The sequence below is a fragment of the Poeciliopsis prolifica genome, unplaced genomic scaffold, assembly GCF_027474105.1.
Source record: "Poeciliopsis prolifica strain line A6 unplaced genomic scaffold, Auburn_PproV2 SCAFFOLD007, whole genome shotgun sequence".
Taxonomy (NCBI): domain Eukaryota; kingdom Metazoa; phylum Chordata; class Actinopteri; order Cyprinodontiformes; family Poeciliidae; genus Poeciliopsis; species Poeciliopsis prolifica.
In genome coordinates, this window is record NW_026562382.1 from 4,315,120 (window position 1) to 4,335,128 (window position 20,009).

A 20,009-nucleotide genomic window follows, 5' to 3' on the forward strand; every position below is an offset into this window, starting at 1 on the left:
ATATTTTAAATATTGCACCCCTTGATAGGCAAAAATAGTATTTTGGCATTAAGAGATCAATATATCAGGTCTTTATATATATATATATATATATATATATATATATATATATATATATATATATATATATATATATATATAAAAATTAACAAACTTTTCCTGTTCTGGTTCTACTGTGATGGTATGGATAATGTGATATTTATTTATATTGCATTTTCAGCATGTAATAATTCTGACCATATGCTTTGGTCTCACTTAAAGCAAAAAAAATGCACTGAGATGATGGAGGCAACAAAAGTTTGCAACCTCACAAATATAATAAACTTTAAACAATTTATGATCTGGTAACCAACAAAATATGCAGCAATATATTTTGCCATTACTTCACTTTTGGATAATTTCTGTTTTTCTCTAATTTTCTAAGCGGTAATTGTTACAGGTTTACATTATGTAGAAATAGATATAGCATTTTCTCATAAGAAAAATATCAGGGTTGTTTTATATATATATGTATATATATATATATATATATATACCTCCTATTTCAAGCCTACTCTGCACAATAAAATGTCATGGTCATAAAGAAAAATTAAAAAAAAAAGCAAAGTGTTTTACAGACCTGCAGAAAATTTAGAAATATGTATCAAATCATTCACCAACGAACTTTGATATTTGACACAATCAAAAGTTTTGCATAATACCACAAACTATTTTTGCATACAGGTATTGAATTAATCAGTTCATTCAGAAATACAATATGATTCAGAATTTATCATACGTTGATGCCAGGAGTAAATTCTTCTTTCTTTCTGTTTACCTTCTTTGGCAGGTTGCTTTTACTGTGCTGTTCGACCTTGAAGCTCTGCTGAAAATTTGGTGTCTCGGCTTCACTGGCTACATCAGTTCCTCCTTACATAAGTTTGAATCTCTCCTGGTGGTGGGCACCACGTTGCACATCTACCCTGATTTGTATCACTCCCAGTTTACCTACTTTCAGGTATAAGTCCTCATATAAGTGCATAGACATTGGAAAGTGTTCACACAAAAATGGGTGTTAATCTTATTCAAAATGCAACTCTGAATCATCTTCTTGAAGTGCAATGATGTTTTTCATTTCTCACAGTTTACACTTGGTTGAGTCACACATACAAGTAACACTCCAGTCATGTAGTGAATCAAAGGCACCACTTTCTGTCTGAACCAAAACTCTGAACTTGCTTTCCTAATGAGATACAGTTCTGTAGAAAAGTGTCGTTCCCCTTTACAGAATTCCTTTTGTTTTGTCACACTTGGTTTTTTCCAGATCTTCAAACTCATTTTAACATCTTGGTAACAAAAGCAAATATAAACAACTGTTTTAAAATGATGATTTCCTTTAATTCTGTGGAGAAACAGTTCTGTTCAAGCCAACCTAACTCTACTTTAAATTGTGAATGAGTCGAGATTGACGACTTGTGATTCAACCTTTTTTTTTTTCTTTACTTTTAATCATGACATGAGTAAATGTTTACTGCTTGCTCCAAAATTTGCCACAATGTTTAGATGACAACCAGATATATGAAAGGATTCTGCTAAGTACATTCAGTACATTCTACATAATAGTAAATGTTTACATTTTTCAGTACCACATCCTAGACATTTGGGTTGTCCTCTTGTTTTCACAATTTGTTCTCACCACCATTGTATTAACTTTTTTATATATATATATATATATATATATATATATATATATATATATATATATATATATATATATATATATATATATATATATATATATATCCTAGATAGTGTATTGACATTACAGTTATTGTTGTCTGATTTGAGTCTTGTGAAGTTTTATGTATTACATGATGCTCCTTTGAACCAGCAGAGCGATATCTCATATTTCTGTGTGCAATAAGTTACCGACTGAGATCATGATAAAGCCCTTTTAAAGCAAACTGAACAGATGAATTCAGTAAAATTACCATATAACCTTTCTCTATTTGTACACATTTCTGTGGTGTGTTAAGCCTTCATATCAGTTTTAGCAATCGCACCGCTCGCTCTGCTTCAGACTAATTAGTGGCGTTTAAGAGCAGCCATGAACTTACTCCTGTCTCAGTAGGAAACCTCTCTCCAACTTTTCTGCTGATATTTTTCCAAGTTTGAACCAATGACATTTAGTCACAAGTAATTAACCTTAAGGATCCTTGGTGAAATCGAATGTGCTCTGGCAATAGGAGGAAAAACTAGGCCCAGCAATCCTACTCTGGTGTTTCTTTCATTTTATTTTAGTTGTATCCAACCGAGGGGCATTTCAGTGCTAAAGGTTAGACTTATTACATCCAAGTGCAAAATGTCACAGACTTTCATGCCCTGTTTAGAGTTTTGACACACACATGTTCAGTTTTTAATTGCCCCTCTGAACCCACAAAAAAAACTTTCTATCATTGTAATACTAGTCGATTCCCAGGTTGGTGTTGGGATAACATAATCATAAAATGAAGAGGTGGTGTTACATCAACAGTGCCTCATTTTGTATGAGAAACTTATTTGTCTTCCAAGAAGTAAAAAAATATATATAAAACACAATATAGAGAAAAAACAGCAGGATTTGTTTTTGTTACATCCTGTTTTTTTGTATTTCTGTCATTCATTCACTCAGTGTCAATTTTTACATTTCTTCTACATTTTCTATGTTTCTACATGTCAATTAGACAAAAATAGAAAATTAAATAACAAAAGAATAGATTCACCATTTGAAATTCAAACATTTGATTTTTTGAGATTACAGTGACTGTGATCTAACATGGGCATGAAAATGAAGTCATTTTTATAACTTGACTTTTGAACTGTGTACATGCTAAATGAAGAATCGGTTGGAAGAAAAAGCATGAAAGGCAAAAAACGTAATTCGATATGAAGCTATGCTAAGCTCAGGCCACAGTTCATGACACAATGATTATCTATGGCCAAAGACTTCAGCTTGGACTTGAGCTTCTTATGTGATTCTTTAAATCGGTGAAGGTCACAAACGGTGAGTTCCCTCTTCTCTCAACAATGCCAGAAGTACTTTATAGTAGCAAGCAATGTGGTGGCAAAATCTGTTATTTATTAAATATTTTTTTATATTGTGCTGAACATTTTCTTGCACTGCTGTGATGTCGTCAAAATGTTATTTTGATATCTACTTATATTCTATAAATGCACTCTTAGGTTCTCTCAACAATATGTCTTTTGGCCTTATAATACCACTTAAAGCTCATTCACATGAGAAGAAAATGGCCATTAATTATTCTAAAATTTGATGAAATACGCAGATGTTTTGCACAAGTAGAGTGCAAAACTCTTCCTGAGAACACATACAAAAAAAACATTACGAAAAGGAAAAGTTACCTGATAAACGTTGCACACACAAATAACATCCACATTCATCTCCTGTTCTGACAGTGAACTGCCTGTTTGAGCTATCTGTCCTGAAAATGGTGTAAATTGTTTTTGTGTCCTCATCCCTCAGCTTTCAATTTCTTCCCTTACCTCCAAGATTTTAATTATTCTAAAATTCTGTGACTTTATGTCCAAGGACTTCAAAGGGGAAGGAGGGACCCATTCATCCTGTGTTTATTTTGCCTAGCTTACCCATGTTTGCAGCAAAAGAACTAGCTGTGTGGTTTATGTGTGTGTGTGTTGCCAATGAACTGACATGTTGCAGGGAAAAAGATGATGGATGATTGATGTAACACCATCATTCATATATAGTAGCATATTCCTGGTTCTGTTTGCTTACTAACTTCCTTTTTACTTGTCTGCTTTGAAACTCAGTGGAAAACAGATTGTGATGAATTTATTGTTGAAGAATTGCAAAGTTTTTGGCTCTAAAATATGATGATCTATACATTTTCAGAAAATACAGAATGTAACAGCCTCTCATTCCCAAAACTGTTTTGTTTCTCGCCGCAGAGTAAGCATCTGTAAAACAGAAAGTGGGGCTCTTAGTATATGAGGGAATAGCTGTCTTCCTGCTTCATCTGTCAACATGGGCTTAGTGCTTTTGCAGTGTATATTTTCTTTATGTTTCCATCTGAACAAGTTGACTGTCTTTGTTGTCTTTTTTTGGCTGTGTTTCCAGGGAATCAAAGACAGTCATTAATCTGGTTTAATGTTGGATTATAAAGAAAAATCTTTGGCCAGAAGCATCACTCTGAAGACTTTGATCAATAGCTACTCTCTGGATTTCCAATCAAAGCCTGACAAAGATACATTACCTTTTGGGGGTTTCTGTCCCCACCAGCTATATAGAGGCTAAATCTGTTGACAGAGCACAGAATCACCACATTGCTACTGTTAAAAATCGGATTACTCTGCTATGTTTGCTTCTCTGGCATATATTCACAGCCTTGGAATAAATAAATAAATAAATAAATAAATAAATAAATAAATAAATAGCACTGATTTCGTACTTTGCTGTACAAACTGAAATGACACATAGCAATCATGAGATGTGTTTGTCTTTCTTGTCCCTAGGTGCTACGTGTGGTGCGTCTGATAAAAATTTCTCCTGCTCTAGAGGACTTTGTGTATAAGATATTTGGTCCAGGTAAAAAACTGGGCAGCCTGGTGGTCTTCACGGCCAGCCTCCTCATCGTCATGTCAGCCATCAGTTTGCAAATGTTCTGTTTTGTGGAGGAGCTAGACCGCTTTACAACTTTTCCCAGGGTAAGCAACTCCTCACATTTATCTTATTGACCAATAATAATAAAACAATTTTGAAGCATGGCATTTTGAACTGAATTATTTTTTCTTAATTGTGCTTGAAGTTCAAGTTTTGCAGATTTCATTTTTTTTAAGAGTACTCAGTTTAGTGGCACATTATGTGAGATTTTGTCCTCCTCTTCAAACCCTTAAAGTTTCATCTATTCTACTATATTTTAGTGGGCTTACTGAATCTTGTATTTCTCAGATTGTTTAAAACATCCTTGTGAATTTGGGAATATATTTTTTCAGTCAAGCATTCTCATGTGATTGTACTCCCACCTTTGTGTTTTTCAAGAAGAATTAATTATGAATGTAGTAGATATATGAATTGATTTTGTTCAAATAGTTTTATTTTTGTCATTTTATGACAAAAATAAAACTATAGTATTGTATTTGTATTGTATTGTATTTGGTATGTCTATATAATTTTGATAAAAATCAGTTCTAGCATTTGTTATCTGACTCATAGCGTCTTCAACTATGTCCCAAAAAAGACATTTTCTACTTTGCCTGTAAAAGTAGAAGTTTCATATTTGTTAATTTTGAAATTATAAAGTTGTTTAGCTTCAATATTAGTTAACTAATATTTCACACACTTCTGCAGTACGCTGTAGTTTATGCTAAAATATTCAGAGACTAGGGCATATGAAAACACTAAACCAAGTTTTAAAATTTCAAGAGTTTCTGGAATGGCACCTCAAACAAGCGATTCGGAGGCCTGCGGGTGCTGATGATGGGGTGCATGATGAGTCGACAGATGTGCTACTGCCTTTGATTTCTAAGTGCTCACAAACTTATCTTTCTCTCTCATTAGTGACAACTTTCTACCTTCTGTATTTTTTTCCCTCTCCCCTCCAACATTTCACTGATCTTAGGCAAGCGGGACATGAAAGGCTGCGTGTGAACAGCTGCCACTTGTATGTTGTGTTACCCTTCCCTCTATCATTTTCTTCTCAGACTTTTTATTTATTTATTTATTTTTGCTGCTGCTGCTGTTCCACGCACACACGTATGTGCATCCAGACACAAAGACACGTCACAGTTAATGATGTCTGACTGTCTTCCCCATGGGCAGGCAAAGTCTTTGGGTTTATCTTTATCGACACTTACAGGGACACGGCAGCAGGTGGGAAGGGTTCAGGGCATGGTGCTGCTGACAAAAAGAGATAAAGTACAGGGTGCCATTTGACTCCAGGGGGCCACCGTCTCACAGCTGGTTATTCTTTACTTTTAAACTGACCTCCGCTGAGCCAAGAAAAGACGCCTATGTCTTCACTTCCTACTCTCCCTGACTCACATCTGTTTGCAAGGAAGGGGATAGATGGTCAGAAGGGAATTCATGCAGCAGCTGCGTAATATTTGCTCTTGAGTGAAAAAGCGTGTTTAAAATGTCAAATGTGTCTGTGCAGTTTCCTCCTGGTATCTCGTTTTCTGTCCCTTCCTCTGCTGCTCTTGTCTTCTGGGTTGTCTTTTCCACTTGTTAGCCTTTAGCTTTTTTTCTGTCATCATGCTTTCTTTTTTTTTTTTTTTTCATCCTGTAGGCGTTCATGTCCATGTTCCAGATCCTAACCCAAGAGGGCTGGATAGATGTCATGGACCAGACTCTGGTGGCTGTCGGAACAATGTGGGCTCCAGTCGTAGCCATTTACTTCATCCTCTACCATCTGTTTGCTACCCTGGTAAGAAACACGCTGTGCTGTTAAATTGGGTCAAATAAACAACATAAAGCTATTCGATGGTTGTTGTTAGTACATATTCTATTGAGGATTATATATTCTATTGAAGATTATATTCTCATATCCTAAACAGTAAAATCCAGTATGGTTTCAAAGTATCCATACACTTTGACAGTTTTACAGTTATCACTGTTAATGGTAAACCCAATCTTTAATGTTTTTTGTTAGATATTTATGTGACTAATATGGAAAGAACAGCATAATTTTGAAATACAAGGCAAAGAACATAGTGGTTTCATACTGCACACCTCTCCATCTAGCTACTGAAATTTTTGCGCTATCTTCTTTGCAATGTAAGTTATGAACCCCCAAAACATGGCATTCAGTCACACATAGCATTTTGCATGTAGGCATTAACAACCTCTTATGTATTTTATTGGATTATAGGATCACAATAAAATACATTGGAGTTTCTGTTTGTAATGTGACACAATCTGGAAAAGTTCAAGCAGTTTGAGTGCTTTTACAAAGCTCTGCACAGTGGAAAAAGGTCAAATAAATGCATGGATTTCTTTGCGCGGTCATTTAGTGCCAGCCTCTGTTTTTGTTCACTCAAGTGGCACATTTAATCACAGATAATCAGACTTGCAGGCGTAAGAAGCGCTGACATTTCAGTGTATGGCCCTCTGATACAAGGAGTCATCAGACAGCACACCAAATCTCAGGATGACTCTTGACTCTCTTCAGACAGACAGGATGTCTTCCAGAACAGAGCAAGCTACAAATACGAATACAATGCAGAGTGTGTACAGTGAAGAGATACAAAAGACTGCATTGTCATTTTTTATTATGGTGGTAATTATTACATGAACATGTTGTTAGAAGCTCACACTCTGCAGCTGTGTTTGAAATCTCTCTTGTTGCATTTTAGATTCTGCTGAGTCTTTTTGTGGCTGTGATCTTGGACAATCTGGAGTTGGACGAAGACTTAAAGAAGCTCAAACAGGTAAATAAAAATTATTTGAAGTTCTTTATAGTATAGATTTTCAGTAGCAGTTTTATGGGAAATAATCCTTTTGTTTGTAATTTAGTGTTGACATTGTAACATGTTGCTCTTCACTTTGAGAATTACTTGCCAAGTTGCTACGCTGGTGTTGTTGCAGGCTATCTTTCTACTTGGCAGGTAAAACTTTGGAGATTACTTTATCGAGAGTTGATCAAAATAAAATGTTGTTGTCCATCAAAGACACAGTTGGGTTTAGCAAATGATAATTCAGCATAAACATAAGCTGGTGGCACTGGAAAATACTCAAAGAAAATTCATACAGCAGATTTTTTTATATTGGCCACCAACATCTTTATAGAAACCAGATTTAGATTCTATAAAGATTTGGACAGAAGCCAGATTTTTCTCATCAGAATGTCATTACGTTGATTAAAAAAACAAAGTTTTGACTTGGCTTGGGAGGTTTGAGACACAAGATAACTTCTGACATTTAAAAAATTTAATATTTTCATTGGTTATTTTATATACATTTGTCACGGATCCAAATTTTAAAAAAGAGTTCTACTGTTGGATATTTTATTTGACCTGTTGTTTTACAAAATGAAAGGATAACGCAACAATATATATATATATATATATATATATATATATATATATATATATATATATATATATATATATATATATATATATATATATATATATATATATACTTCCTCGAGCTTTTTTGTGATATTTTTTTTTATTGTTTTATCCAAGGTTTTTGTCCAAGTTTCAACCATCTATCTGTGGAGTTGAGGTTAAGCTAAAGAATTTGCTAAGACCTTCCTCCTGGGTTTGATTGGTATTTCTGTCCAGGATCTGTGTATTTCTGCAAATGACAGAAGGATTTGTACAAGCTTCTAATTTAAAAATGTCTTATATCTCCATATTGTACCTGCAAAATTACTGTGGCTTTAAAATGTTGTGCTATGTGCATTTCTGTGGTACCAGCCTCATTCATGATCAGGTAAATGAGAATTGTCTTTTGTCTCTTTACCTTTTTGCACATGACTCATCCCAAGTTATTAGAAAAAAGAGAAAAAAAATCCCACTGAGCTTTTTTGCAGACTCACCAGTGAACAATTTCAAATGCTCATAGCAGTGCAGGTCAATTGTGTGGGCTGCAGTATAGACTCTCCATAAATTAAACACAAAAGAATCAAGCCTTAGAAATAAAGTGCTGCTAAACACAGAGGAAAAGGGAACTCTTTTTTTTCCCCTCTATATTTCAGAGACAAAATGATATAAAAGGAAGGGAAGTACATCAAGTAATGCATTTCAAAATGGCATTTCTGCCTCCCCGACATATGAAGTGCTTACAGATTCGGCTGCTGTTTGACATTTTTGCTTGTTGTGACAAATACCAGTCCATTAGAAGCTAAGCGCTTTGTGTTTATTCTCTGTGACGAGTGACAAGGTTGAATTTTGGCTACATTATGAACAAGATGGAGTATTTTTTTATTCTGTCCTATTTAAGCTTCAGCTCCAAAAGTTGCCAATCAACTAAAAAAGTGTATGTTTAAAGAAAGAAAAAAGGGAAAGGCATGTATTCCCATACTAATGCAACGTTCCTGATGCTGTGACCTCAAATTTAAAAAAGCAGTTTGTGTCATGAGAAGCAGATTAAGTGCTGCGGTGAGCAAAGTTTTGAACTGCCAACAAAATGTTGGTAGTTCAGCTTGAATGTCGTCAGGGACATATGCTCAGATAATTATTGAGTACAGTCAGTGTGCCCTAATAGCTGGCTGACAGGCTTCACTTTGCTTGGACATGTTATTTCCCTCCCACAGCCGACTGATTAGCTGCAGTGACGGTAAAATTGCCTATTTTACAGGTGCTTCAATCATGGTTGCAGAAACTCACTATATATAAACCCCTGATGGTAATCACCCACCCACAGAACAGAAATTTAGCAAACATTTAACGTTTAACAAATATAACAATTTTTCTACAAAATGCCTACCAGAAACCAATTACAGGGTTGTAAGGCAGTATTTGTACCTGTTGCTTGATGCCTGACTTTACTGACTAATTTTTGTTCATATCAAAATCAGGTAAGCTTCAAATAAGTATCAAGTACATTACTGTTTTCTTTAGCTAATGTATTTTCTTCGATAAGGATTTACACCAGATGCCAGTATTACAGGTGCTTTACAAAGAAATCAATACAAATAGATATATTAATTATCTATAATAAGGTGAAATGACAGGGAATCAGGATTGAGCACACCCACATTCAGTGTGTTTCCTCAGTGGAGAACCTGCTCGCATTGGTCATTGCATCCAGTTCAAGTGATTACCAGGGCATTCTAGCAACTTCACTTTATTTTTTTGAAATCCGAGTTTCCTTGGTTGTGTGGGATCATTGTCATTTCAGACTTTTTACCAACAATTTGCTGGTGCATTCTTCTTTCAGTTAAATTAAATCAGTCGTTACACTTTTTAACACAAAACTCTAAGCACTAATTTCTATTCTTTGCATATGAGTATTAGATAGATTTATAATTTTACTGAATAACGAGAAAAGTATCTTTAACATAGCAGTAAAATTGTATATATGCTAAAATCTGCTTCCTGTTTCATGTGTAGGAAGAATATAATTTCTAAAACCAAACATACTAAATCATCTTAGATAACTTTATAGTCGCCACCATGTACTAATTGAGCAAACACCATGAGCACAGTCACAGGTGGCCCAACGACTACCTGTTTATTTACGGTCTACGTGTCAAATAGAGGTGAAAACATATGTGCAGTCAAGCTTACAACGCTGACCTCTATACCACATCAATAGATGATAGACTTACTGCTCAGCATGATAATAATCAAAGCAGGACAGAAGGAGCTAATCAGAACAGAACCTAGCTGTGGGCTGCAACTTGCCAACTTACACACATTTTTTTTAAATAACACCATTATAAGGAAAAGAAACATCACTGAACAAATGGCTCCCACTGCAACCTACCTATAATGCCTCTGATATACTCATTCACTTTGAGGTTTTTCACAATTTTGTCACATTACAACCACAAACTTTATATTTATGTTTCATAGGCTGAGCATTGCATTTAGTTTGGTTCATTTTGATTTGATTATTCAGGGTTTCATTTTACTTCTGTTTTTTTTTTTTTTTTTGCTTTCTAATGTTACTTTTTTATGTCAGTGTCTCACTTTAACAGATGTTCCCCATCTGTTCATTCCATCACCTATTCTATAATCGAAGCCTCCACTAAAAATACTTCTTGGTTCAGTTACTCCATGTTGTCCTCATCCTGCTTTTTCCACTTCATTAAAATGTGTGTATTCACCACACTTCTGTCACTTCTGTCTACATTTGTGTCCACAAAAATAAAACAAACCAAAAAAAACATGATATAATGTGTCTGTAAGGAATTGTATTTTATTTTTTTTTTATTTTTTAGATTTCATGAGATAGACCAACACAAGGTGGTCCATAACTGTAGGGTAGAACTGCATGTGACAAATCTGGTCACAGATCACAATCACGTAAGCAAAGAGAAAATGTTTGGAGTTTATCACAAGCCATGCTGGGAACATATTCTTCTTTCCCTTCTCTGTTATGCTCTATTTGCTGTTAGCTAGACCAAAAAATACCTGAGAATATATTGAAGTTGTTGGTTGGAATGTGAAAAAATGTGTCAAAGTCCAAGGGAGATAACTTTATGACAAACAACATCTGTGACAAACTAATACATCAGGTCTGTCCTTCCCACATGCACCCCAAAAAATGTAGGTACCAATGTGTAGGACAGTCCAATAATGGATTTTTATTGCACTAGTTAAATAAAAACAAATGGGCACAAAAAGCAATCTAAAAACGGAAAGAGCTGCATTTTTTTTGTTGTGTGTGTGGCAAGTTTTAAATATTTATTCTTATTTAAAATTCAAGGTCATCTTCCAGAGGGCAAAGAATAGGTATGTAAAAAATATCCTGGCATCCACCTCTGGTATTCCAAATAAATTGGCATATATTTTGACATACCTGAGTGCTGATAAAAAGCCTTTATTTCTCTTTTCCAACAACTTAGTGAAACTTTAGTCATGCCTTATAAATATAAACTGAGTTCAGTTGGGGTCAGTTGCAAGATGCTAAGCTCATATGTTTGCATAATTCTTTGAATAACCATACACTGATTATGTTTTGTTTGCTGAAAAGGAAACCATAAAAATATTTTAAGCAAAACTACTTAATTAGTGTCTATGAATGTCTTATGTTTTTTTTTTAGAAAAAAAGGATTGTGGCATTAGGATTTACCTGAAATGAACCTCATAACTAAAAGTGTATCTTGTTGTGTAAGGTAAGAATAGCTCATCTGTGGTCTGTGCATTAGTTGCTGTTTTTGGTTATTTTTGGACCTCCTGGTTGATTCTTCAGTACCGACTTAGTAGGCCAGCCACTCCCAATGGGAGGTTTACTATTGTTTCAGTGACGAGTGAAATCAGGGTAAATGAGTTGCCAAGCAAAACGTTCTGTTCATGTCATTCTGTATGCCATAAACATACTGGGGGACATAAACTATCTGCAATGTTTCTCTCACAGTGGCCAGTAATGGTGTGTGTACGTGGGCGTGTGTGTGTGTGTGTGTACAGACAGGTGTAAGGTTGGAAAACTCGACTGTGTCCAGTCATTTTACTAATTGTAAAACGGTATCATCAATAGACCTCGCAGGTAAAGACATCTGTCAGTTTGTGTGTTGATTTGCAGCCTGACCTGCATCTGTCAACTCTGACAGGCCATCTGTCTTTATTTGATGGAAACACTACAAGCTCTGAGACTCTAGAAGTTTTGCAACTCTTTGCTTTTCTGTGCTGTCTTCTCTAAAGTGTTTTAAAAAAAAGTATTTAATGTTTAATAAGTCTGTAAATAACATCACAGACTCTCACGCTGACAGAGGTTGGACTTTTGGCCACTCAAAGACATTTAAAGGTTCTCCTTTAAAAGTGTTCCTTAAAAATTAAGTCTGCGTAAGTCTCATGGTGAAACCTTGAACTTTGTTTACAGCCATGATGGTGATACCACCATGCTTCTTCAGCATGCCCTGTTGCTTACCTAATCCTCGATGAAATCTGCACACATATTTAAACTCTTCACATCACACTTTTACAATTTACTATTAATTTGTTTGTGTCTCAACACCTTTAAATAAGCGTATGTCTATTTTTGCAGCATCTATCAAACCACAACATAATTGTTGATGTTGGTTTTTGGTATACATGATCATTTCAAAATATACTCCAGTTCCCCGTTTAATATTTGAGTAGAAATGGGTCTGTTTTGCTGTTGTAGATCAGATTGTTAAATTGTTATTGTTAACATTGTTGTCTGCATCACATCGTGTGTTAGAGAGAGAACAGTTTGCGGTAAAGCAGGATTTCAATTTGATTTCAAAATAAGACAAAAACCTCATAGTTGAAAATTTTCAAATCTGTCTTCAGAAGCTTGTATTAGCAATGAAAACACTTAACTTGATTAGAATGGTTAGCATTGCTAATTTTAAACATCTATGTTTGTATGTATTTTCTGTACAGTTAATTGCCTCCTTCTTGTTCTGTAGAGCATGTTCTGCGACAGGCAGAAAATCAGTCTTAATAAAGATAAAGCTAGCTATGAGCCAGCTTCTACCATTACAAGAATGAAGTAAATTCACATTATGCAAGAATCAGCTTCTCTTTGATATCCTTAGAATACTTTAGGGTTTTATGTTTAGGTTTCTCTGGTGTAAGAAATAGTTTGTTATGCTTGAATTTTTAAGTTGCATAGGTTTGAATTTTATTACACTAATTTGATTACAGTCTTGCTTTAAAATACGCCCCTAAGCACACATTATATGTGTGCTTGAGGTATAATCATTAGTAACAAGGAAATTAAAAAAGGGATGTGGCAAATTACCAGCTGGTTTATTTTTCCCTACTGAAGATAATATAAGTAGCAATAATTTCTCAATGGTCTTCACACTTTCATGAACACACAAACACACCTCTCTGCGTGCATTTCCTAATCATCGACACTGATTTGATATAATGCATTTATTGTTTGGAATTGAGTTTGCTCAAAATCTTTAATGAAATAATGCCTTGGGCAGACAGCTGGGAAAACAGAAGTGACAGGAGGAATTAGACACAGGTACAGAAATTTCACCATAAGAGGACAAAGATGCATCTGCTTTCTATGTGGGGTATTTTTCTGCTCGTGTCTCACAAAACATTTATTTTTCACAGACAAAATAAATGTTTTTAAAAAGCACATTTCTCTAAAAAGATAAATAAAAGCTGAAGACGGAGTTTGCATAGGAACTATTTTCTGAACACTTTCACTTGTAGTCAAGCATGTGACACATCTAAGGTTATCTTCATCACAAGGACTTCAAACGTTGTAGAATATTGGGAATGACAGCCAGCCATGCATGGAGGGGAAACAACTTCATAGAGACCATGAGTGCAATGCAATATTCATTCCTTCCCGTCACTGGCTGGTGGACTTTGTAGTGTGCAAGACTGATTGCCCATCTCCACCCAACAAATCACTCCTGCCTATAGCGCAGGAGAGGACCACAGGGTGGTGCGAGACTGAGGAGAAATCTTTTAACCTGTGCCAGGAGATATCAACCAAATAGGAGAGAATGTTTATCCCTGAGGCCACTCACGATGGTAATAATGTGTGTTTGTGCCCATGTGAAATGAATTGTCAGGAATGTGACAAATTTGTATCTACAGTTTGCACACACACTCTGCTCTTTGCAGTATCTGTGTGGTTGTCTGACAGTAGAGCTGTTAGAGAGTCACACAGCTCCTTTGGTCAGGTAAGAGGAGTCATGAGAATCATCTTTTTTTTAAACTCAAATGAAGATTTTTTTTCAGTCAAATTTATGCACACGAACAAAAAAAAGACTTCTTTTTTTCATTTTGCTTCACCGACATTTTAAATATAACTAAATTTAGTTTTAAATAAAAAAAAACACACTATCTTTATTATATATATAACTAAATATATATATATATTTATATATATATATATATATATATATATATATATATATATATATATAGTTATATATATATATATATATATATATATATATATATATATATATATATAGTTATATATATATATATATATAGTTATATATATATATATATATATATATATATAATATATATATATATATATATATATATATATATATATATATATTATATATATATATATATATATATATATATATATATATATATACATACACACACACACAGTGTTATTACAAAATAAGAAGTCATGGTTAGTGCAAATACACATAGTGCAGATTTGGGCACCCTGGTTGTTGAATGTTCTTCAGTCAGACAGCCAAGGGGAAAGAAGTGTTTGTGGCAGCTTGTTTTTGAGAATAACACCATGTAGCACAGACCCAAAGATAAAAGTCTTAACAGTTTGTGTCTAGGATGTGTGCACTCTGCAGAGATGCTAACTGTCCTTTCCTTGACCCCTGGCTCGACCTGTGTAAATCCTGGATAGTGGGAACGTCACCCCTGATGATCAGCTCGGTAGACCTGATTTTATATTTCTGTCTAACGCAAACTTGCTTGAATAATGGTTGAGTTAAGCTCTGACTGTACTAGTAGACTATCAAATCCACCTCTTGTCTGTACGCAAACTCAAAGTGTGAGGCAACGTAAGGGGGGAAAGTAACCTTCACACAAGATTACTAAAATGTGTATTAACAAAAGTCCTTAAGTCAGTCTGCACAGACTCTGACGTATGAGGGGGAAACACTATGAGATCCTATATCTTAACTGATTTTCTGCCTCTGAAAGAGCATATTTAAATCTTCCTCAGAAATCTTAGGAGACTTTCCTGAGAGGGAGGGGTAGTTGCTGCATGTAGAGCTTTTGTGTCAAAGTGAGATGTGGACGAGTTGGTCTGAGGTGTGAACGGCTGCTTTTCAAACCTACAGTAGAAGCTGTTGAAGTTGTCTGTCAGACGAGGGTTCTGCTGAGGATGTCGGGTTGGGCAGTCCAAGCTGATGTTGGGTCATCTTGCTTATAAGGAAGGGGCAGAGAAGAGAAAAAGCTAGAGAGAAAATCTAAGTATTATGCATTTGTCTCATCTTTCTAGTTCTTCAGCTTTTTCTAGTCCTAGTTCTATTTTTCTAGTTCTGCCATTCATTATTTCCATGCAGTTTTCCGTTCTAAAGAAAGAAAGGGATGATTTAGCTGCCAACCATTGTTTCTTCATAATTGACCAGTAAGAGAACATCTTTGCTAAAAAAGAAGCCGGGAGACATTTACAAGTTCATCAACAATATCACATTTTCCATGTGGTGGATTTGCAAATACTTTGATTTGATTTGATTTTGTCTCACAGCCTGAATTAACTGGAAACATGTTTTGACATGTTTCCAGTTAATTAGTTGAAATAATTAACTGAGTTAATTATTCATAGTTGAATAACTATAGTTATAGTTGAAATAACTTTTCATGTCCCTGTGCTTGCTCTGACTACCTTGCACACAGCAAAAATGATACTAATAATAGTTAACTTTAAGTAATTTTTCTTCAGTAACAACATCTACATTGAGGAGCTTAGCATGACCTGATTCTATTTAGGTATGGTGAGTTTACTGAGGAGATTTTATAATATTTAGTTTCTGATTGACTCTTCATCTATCAGTCTTTGTGCATCTCTAATCCGAAAGCAACAAGTCTGCTGAAGTTACTATAATGAGTGCTTTATTACATGAATGATCACTCTTTATGCTTTTTAATGTTTTTCTGGGCTACAATTGACATTGTGTCATTTTAACATTAAATCTATGTCTTTGCCACAATCTTAACCAAGCGATGTATTTAAACGGTTTGACCAGAGGACAAATTACAGCAATTACAGGAAATTTTCAGATTGCCTTTGACATCTAGAGAAGTAATGTAGAATCAATCAGATGAACTGTTGTGCTGAGTAGCTTGTACCATCTAACCATACTGTCATCTAGTGCAAATGTGAATGTTAAATTAAAAACTGAGATTCTTTATGTATTTATGGGCAAAAATGCTAATTGCTGCATGTTTTTTTTAAATGTCTGTCTTCTCTTTTGTTTCTTTGTGATGAGTTATGATGATAGCTTAAAATCCCATGATATCAGTGTCAACGGAAATGACTGAGTGAGGCCTCACCACCTTCTGCACATCCTTACAGAAACACCATGGGGAACCAAACAAACCGCAGACTGAGGGTTTGATGTGGTGCAGGGTAAATTAGATTGCGGCCCCAAGTGTGTCTGGCAAGTCATGTTTTGAATGAAAAGAGCCGCGGCACTGACAGCGTGTGGTTGTCAGCTAAGTTGCGTCTGTCATCTGGTTCCATATTTGTATAAGGGGCATGGGAGGATCTGACACTCGTTGTTACATATCAGAGGAAAGAGAGCGATAGAGTGAGCTACACAGGCTGGAGGAACAGAAAAAATATGTTAAATAGGAGGTAGGGAATAATTAACACAAAGAGTGGGAGCATGGATAGGAACAAGCTGCATTGTCAGAATTTCACAGCTGTGACAGGAAACAGTCGCACTGAGGCAAACAAATAATGTCTCTAATTGTAATGTCTAATTTCTTTCAGTATTAATGCATCACACTCATGTGGAAGTATATTAGATATTGGTATGTGCATTATGCTGCAGCATCCATTTATTCAACATGTTCTACAAAGAATATTCATTTTGTTCAGCAGAATTCAGTTTGATCAAATGCATTATGAGGTGATAGCATTTCGGCCTCCCACCATGGTTTTCATGATTTATGAATTAAACTAAAAGCCTGCCCTCCATTTATGTTATTTAATGGACTAAGGGCTTATTTGAGGATTTGACAGAGGAGAAGAATAGGAATGAAGACCGAGGGAGCAGAGAAGAAAGGAGCATACCCCTTGGAGAATCCCAGTACAATGTGGTCTTATCTTTTCAAAGTCACTTTCAGTTTTCGTTTGGAAGATTTCCCGACCCTATTCTGGTGCCGAAACTGTCTTTACAGGCCACAGTAATGCGAAGACACATCTCCTTTAGAAATAAACTAGTTAAGAAAAGTTTTTTTTTTACATTAAAGATTCCCAGTGTTTGTTAAAACATGGCCCATTTCTCCTTGTTGGATTGGTGTAACTTAGGTTTGTAGGCTGACTTTGTAACACACAACCTTTCACCTCCAATCAAATTTTTGATTGGATTGAGAGTTGGACTTTGTAATGCGACTTCAAACATTAACTTTATTGTCCTCAAGTAATTTTGAAACCTTATACTTTGGTTGTCATTCATTTATACCCATTTCTGCCAACTCATTAAGTTACTGGCAGTTGTCTTGAGATGTTGCATGAATATTAAAATTTTTTTTGAAAATAAATGTTTACTTTCCTCATAATGGGATTTATTTTTGAAGGTACATTGGTCTCCTGGTGAAAAGAGCAACAGATGATGCTGCTGCACTGTACTCCACTATCAGGGTTGGGTTATCAGGAATATAGACTTTCTCTGTTGACTTCAAATATAACAGTGATCATTATAGCACACTTCAATTTTAGCTTTGTCAGATCACTGAACATGCTTCCCAAAATCTGAGTGGTCTTTCAGCCTGTATTAGTACCAGATTCTTTTAGCTTACCCGCTTCAGTCTTCATCAAAAATCTGCAACTCCAGTTCTCAAGTGCCATTGTTCTGCAACATCTGGTTGCATTCCTCCTCCAACAGACCTGAAAAAAATGATCAGTCTTACATGTAATCCAGCCTTTTGATTCAAGTGTGTTAGAGCAGGGATGCATCCAAAAGTTGCAGGAAAAGGCACCCGAAGACTGGCGTGACAGACATCTGGCCTATAGCTTTACCGAATTTATTTGCTTTCATTTAGAGATGAACGCACACATTTTGCTCTAATACAGTCCTGATATTCTAAGTAATTTAAATTGTTTTGTAATGTACAAAACAGCAGCGTGTTTGAAGTGTGACATAAAACATGTGCCTCCAGTTATTGGAACTGGAGGCACACTTCTTCAACTATTTAAATATTTGACTTTGGTCATTTGGTACCTGACCAAAAGCAGATAAAGTTTAGTCTAATTGTGTGCCTGTATGCATGTATAAACTAAAGTAATTGTGTTTCATTTAAGGATTCTTTCTTTTGTTCATGCCAGTTTACTGGCATCATTTTTGATTAAGAAATAGGAGCATCTTTGGTACTTGAAGTTGTTTTCGGTATTTGGAACAGCTATCAGAGGTTTATGGGCTGTGTGGCTTTACAACAGCTCCAAACCATGGCTCATTACCCAGCTAATGTGAGGAGAGGGTGACCCTGCTGACTCGCTCTCAGCTCTCTGTCCCCTGGGCTCCACAGCTATGCTATCCCCAAGGCTAAAGGAAGACAGCGAGGAAATGTTGAGTCAAGAAAGGTCAAAGTGAATCACATGCACGTTTACATGTCTGCATAATAGAGGTTCATTGTTTAGAAAGGTTAAAATCCTAAATTATATATAAAAAAAATAAGACAAAGATAAAACGTCCAGTCTGTGATCTCATAGATCCACATCCTTAAATATAAATAACTCCCGTCTAGATGTGTTGATTAATGTGTTGTTTTGCTAGGCTCTGATGGCTGAATGGTAAAATGCAGATGACTTGACCAGTATGTACGCACACGCCTACAGGCATTCAGCTTATCTGTGTGGGTGGCAATTTCGTAGGTGGCTGTTCAGCAGTTCCACATTGTTTCTGCTGGCTGGTCTCTCAAATATTCATTTTCCATGTTTGTGCATGCAGAGGGTCCTTCTAAAGGACCATGGGGATGGTTCGGAGGGCTTGTTCTGTGTGATGCATGGAGTATACACATGGCTGTCAAATAAACAGCTAATGCTTTTACTCCTGTGTTTTAGAGTACCAGAGTGACTAATGACTAATTCTTAAATGTTGTGCTGTTTCCATGTTGTATTAGTAATGCTCAATGGGTGGATGCGTTGTTTGAAGACTGCACTATGCTCTACAGAATTTTTTGAAAAAAAAAAAAATAAAATCAAGCCATATGTTAAATCATGCATTAGTTATCATAAATTTTCATTATTTTTCATAAATTAATTCTACTTCACAGATTCTGTATCCATTGTTTTGGTACTCTGATTGCTAACAGGTGCACCTCAGTGAATTTGAATATCCTGAAAAAGGTAATCTAGTTCGCTAGTTCAATTGTGAATTTTCTCCAGACATTTTAATTGAGTGCTGCTTTATGCTCCTTTCAATGCTGTGTTTTTTCCATCTACCTTATGGACACTTATTTTCTTTCCAATATTTTTTTATTTCTCTTAATAATCTATCATTATGCTTGTATATTGCACTATGTGAACAGCCATTTTGTCTAGCAATAATCAATGTGACTTTCCCCTGACTAAAGGTCATCAATGACCGTCTTCCAGACATCTGTGAAGCCAGCAGTCGTCACTGTGGCGGCAATGACCATGACTTGTTCATCACATAATGTTTTGTGTTTTGTAAGTCTTTGTAAGT

General features: G+C 35.4%; 1 protein-coding gene across 4 annotated transcripts in view; it reads left to right on the plus strand.

The window, feature by feature from the left end:
- nalcn (sodium leak channel, non-selective) overlaps positions 1–20,009 on the plus strand; it is a 72,212-nt gene that overhangs the window by 28,523 nt on the left and 23,680 nt on the right. For all 4 annotated transcript variants that reach the window (XM_055031780.1, XM_055031781.1, XM_055031782.1 and 1 more), the window contains 4 exons: positions 830–997; positions 4,510–4,701; positions 6,282–6,419; positions 7,348–7,422. In XM_055031780.1, coding sequence (XP_054887755.1) covers positions 830–997; positions 4,510–4,701; positions 6,282–6,419; positions 7,348–7,422 — 573 coding nt within the window. The remainder of the gene's footprint in view (positions 1–829; positions 998–4,509; positions 4,702–6,281; positions 6,420–7,347; positions 7,423–20,009) is intronic.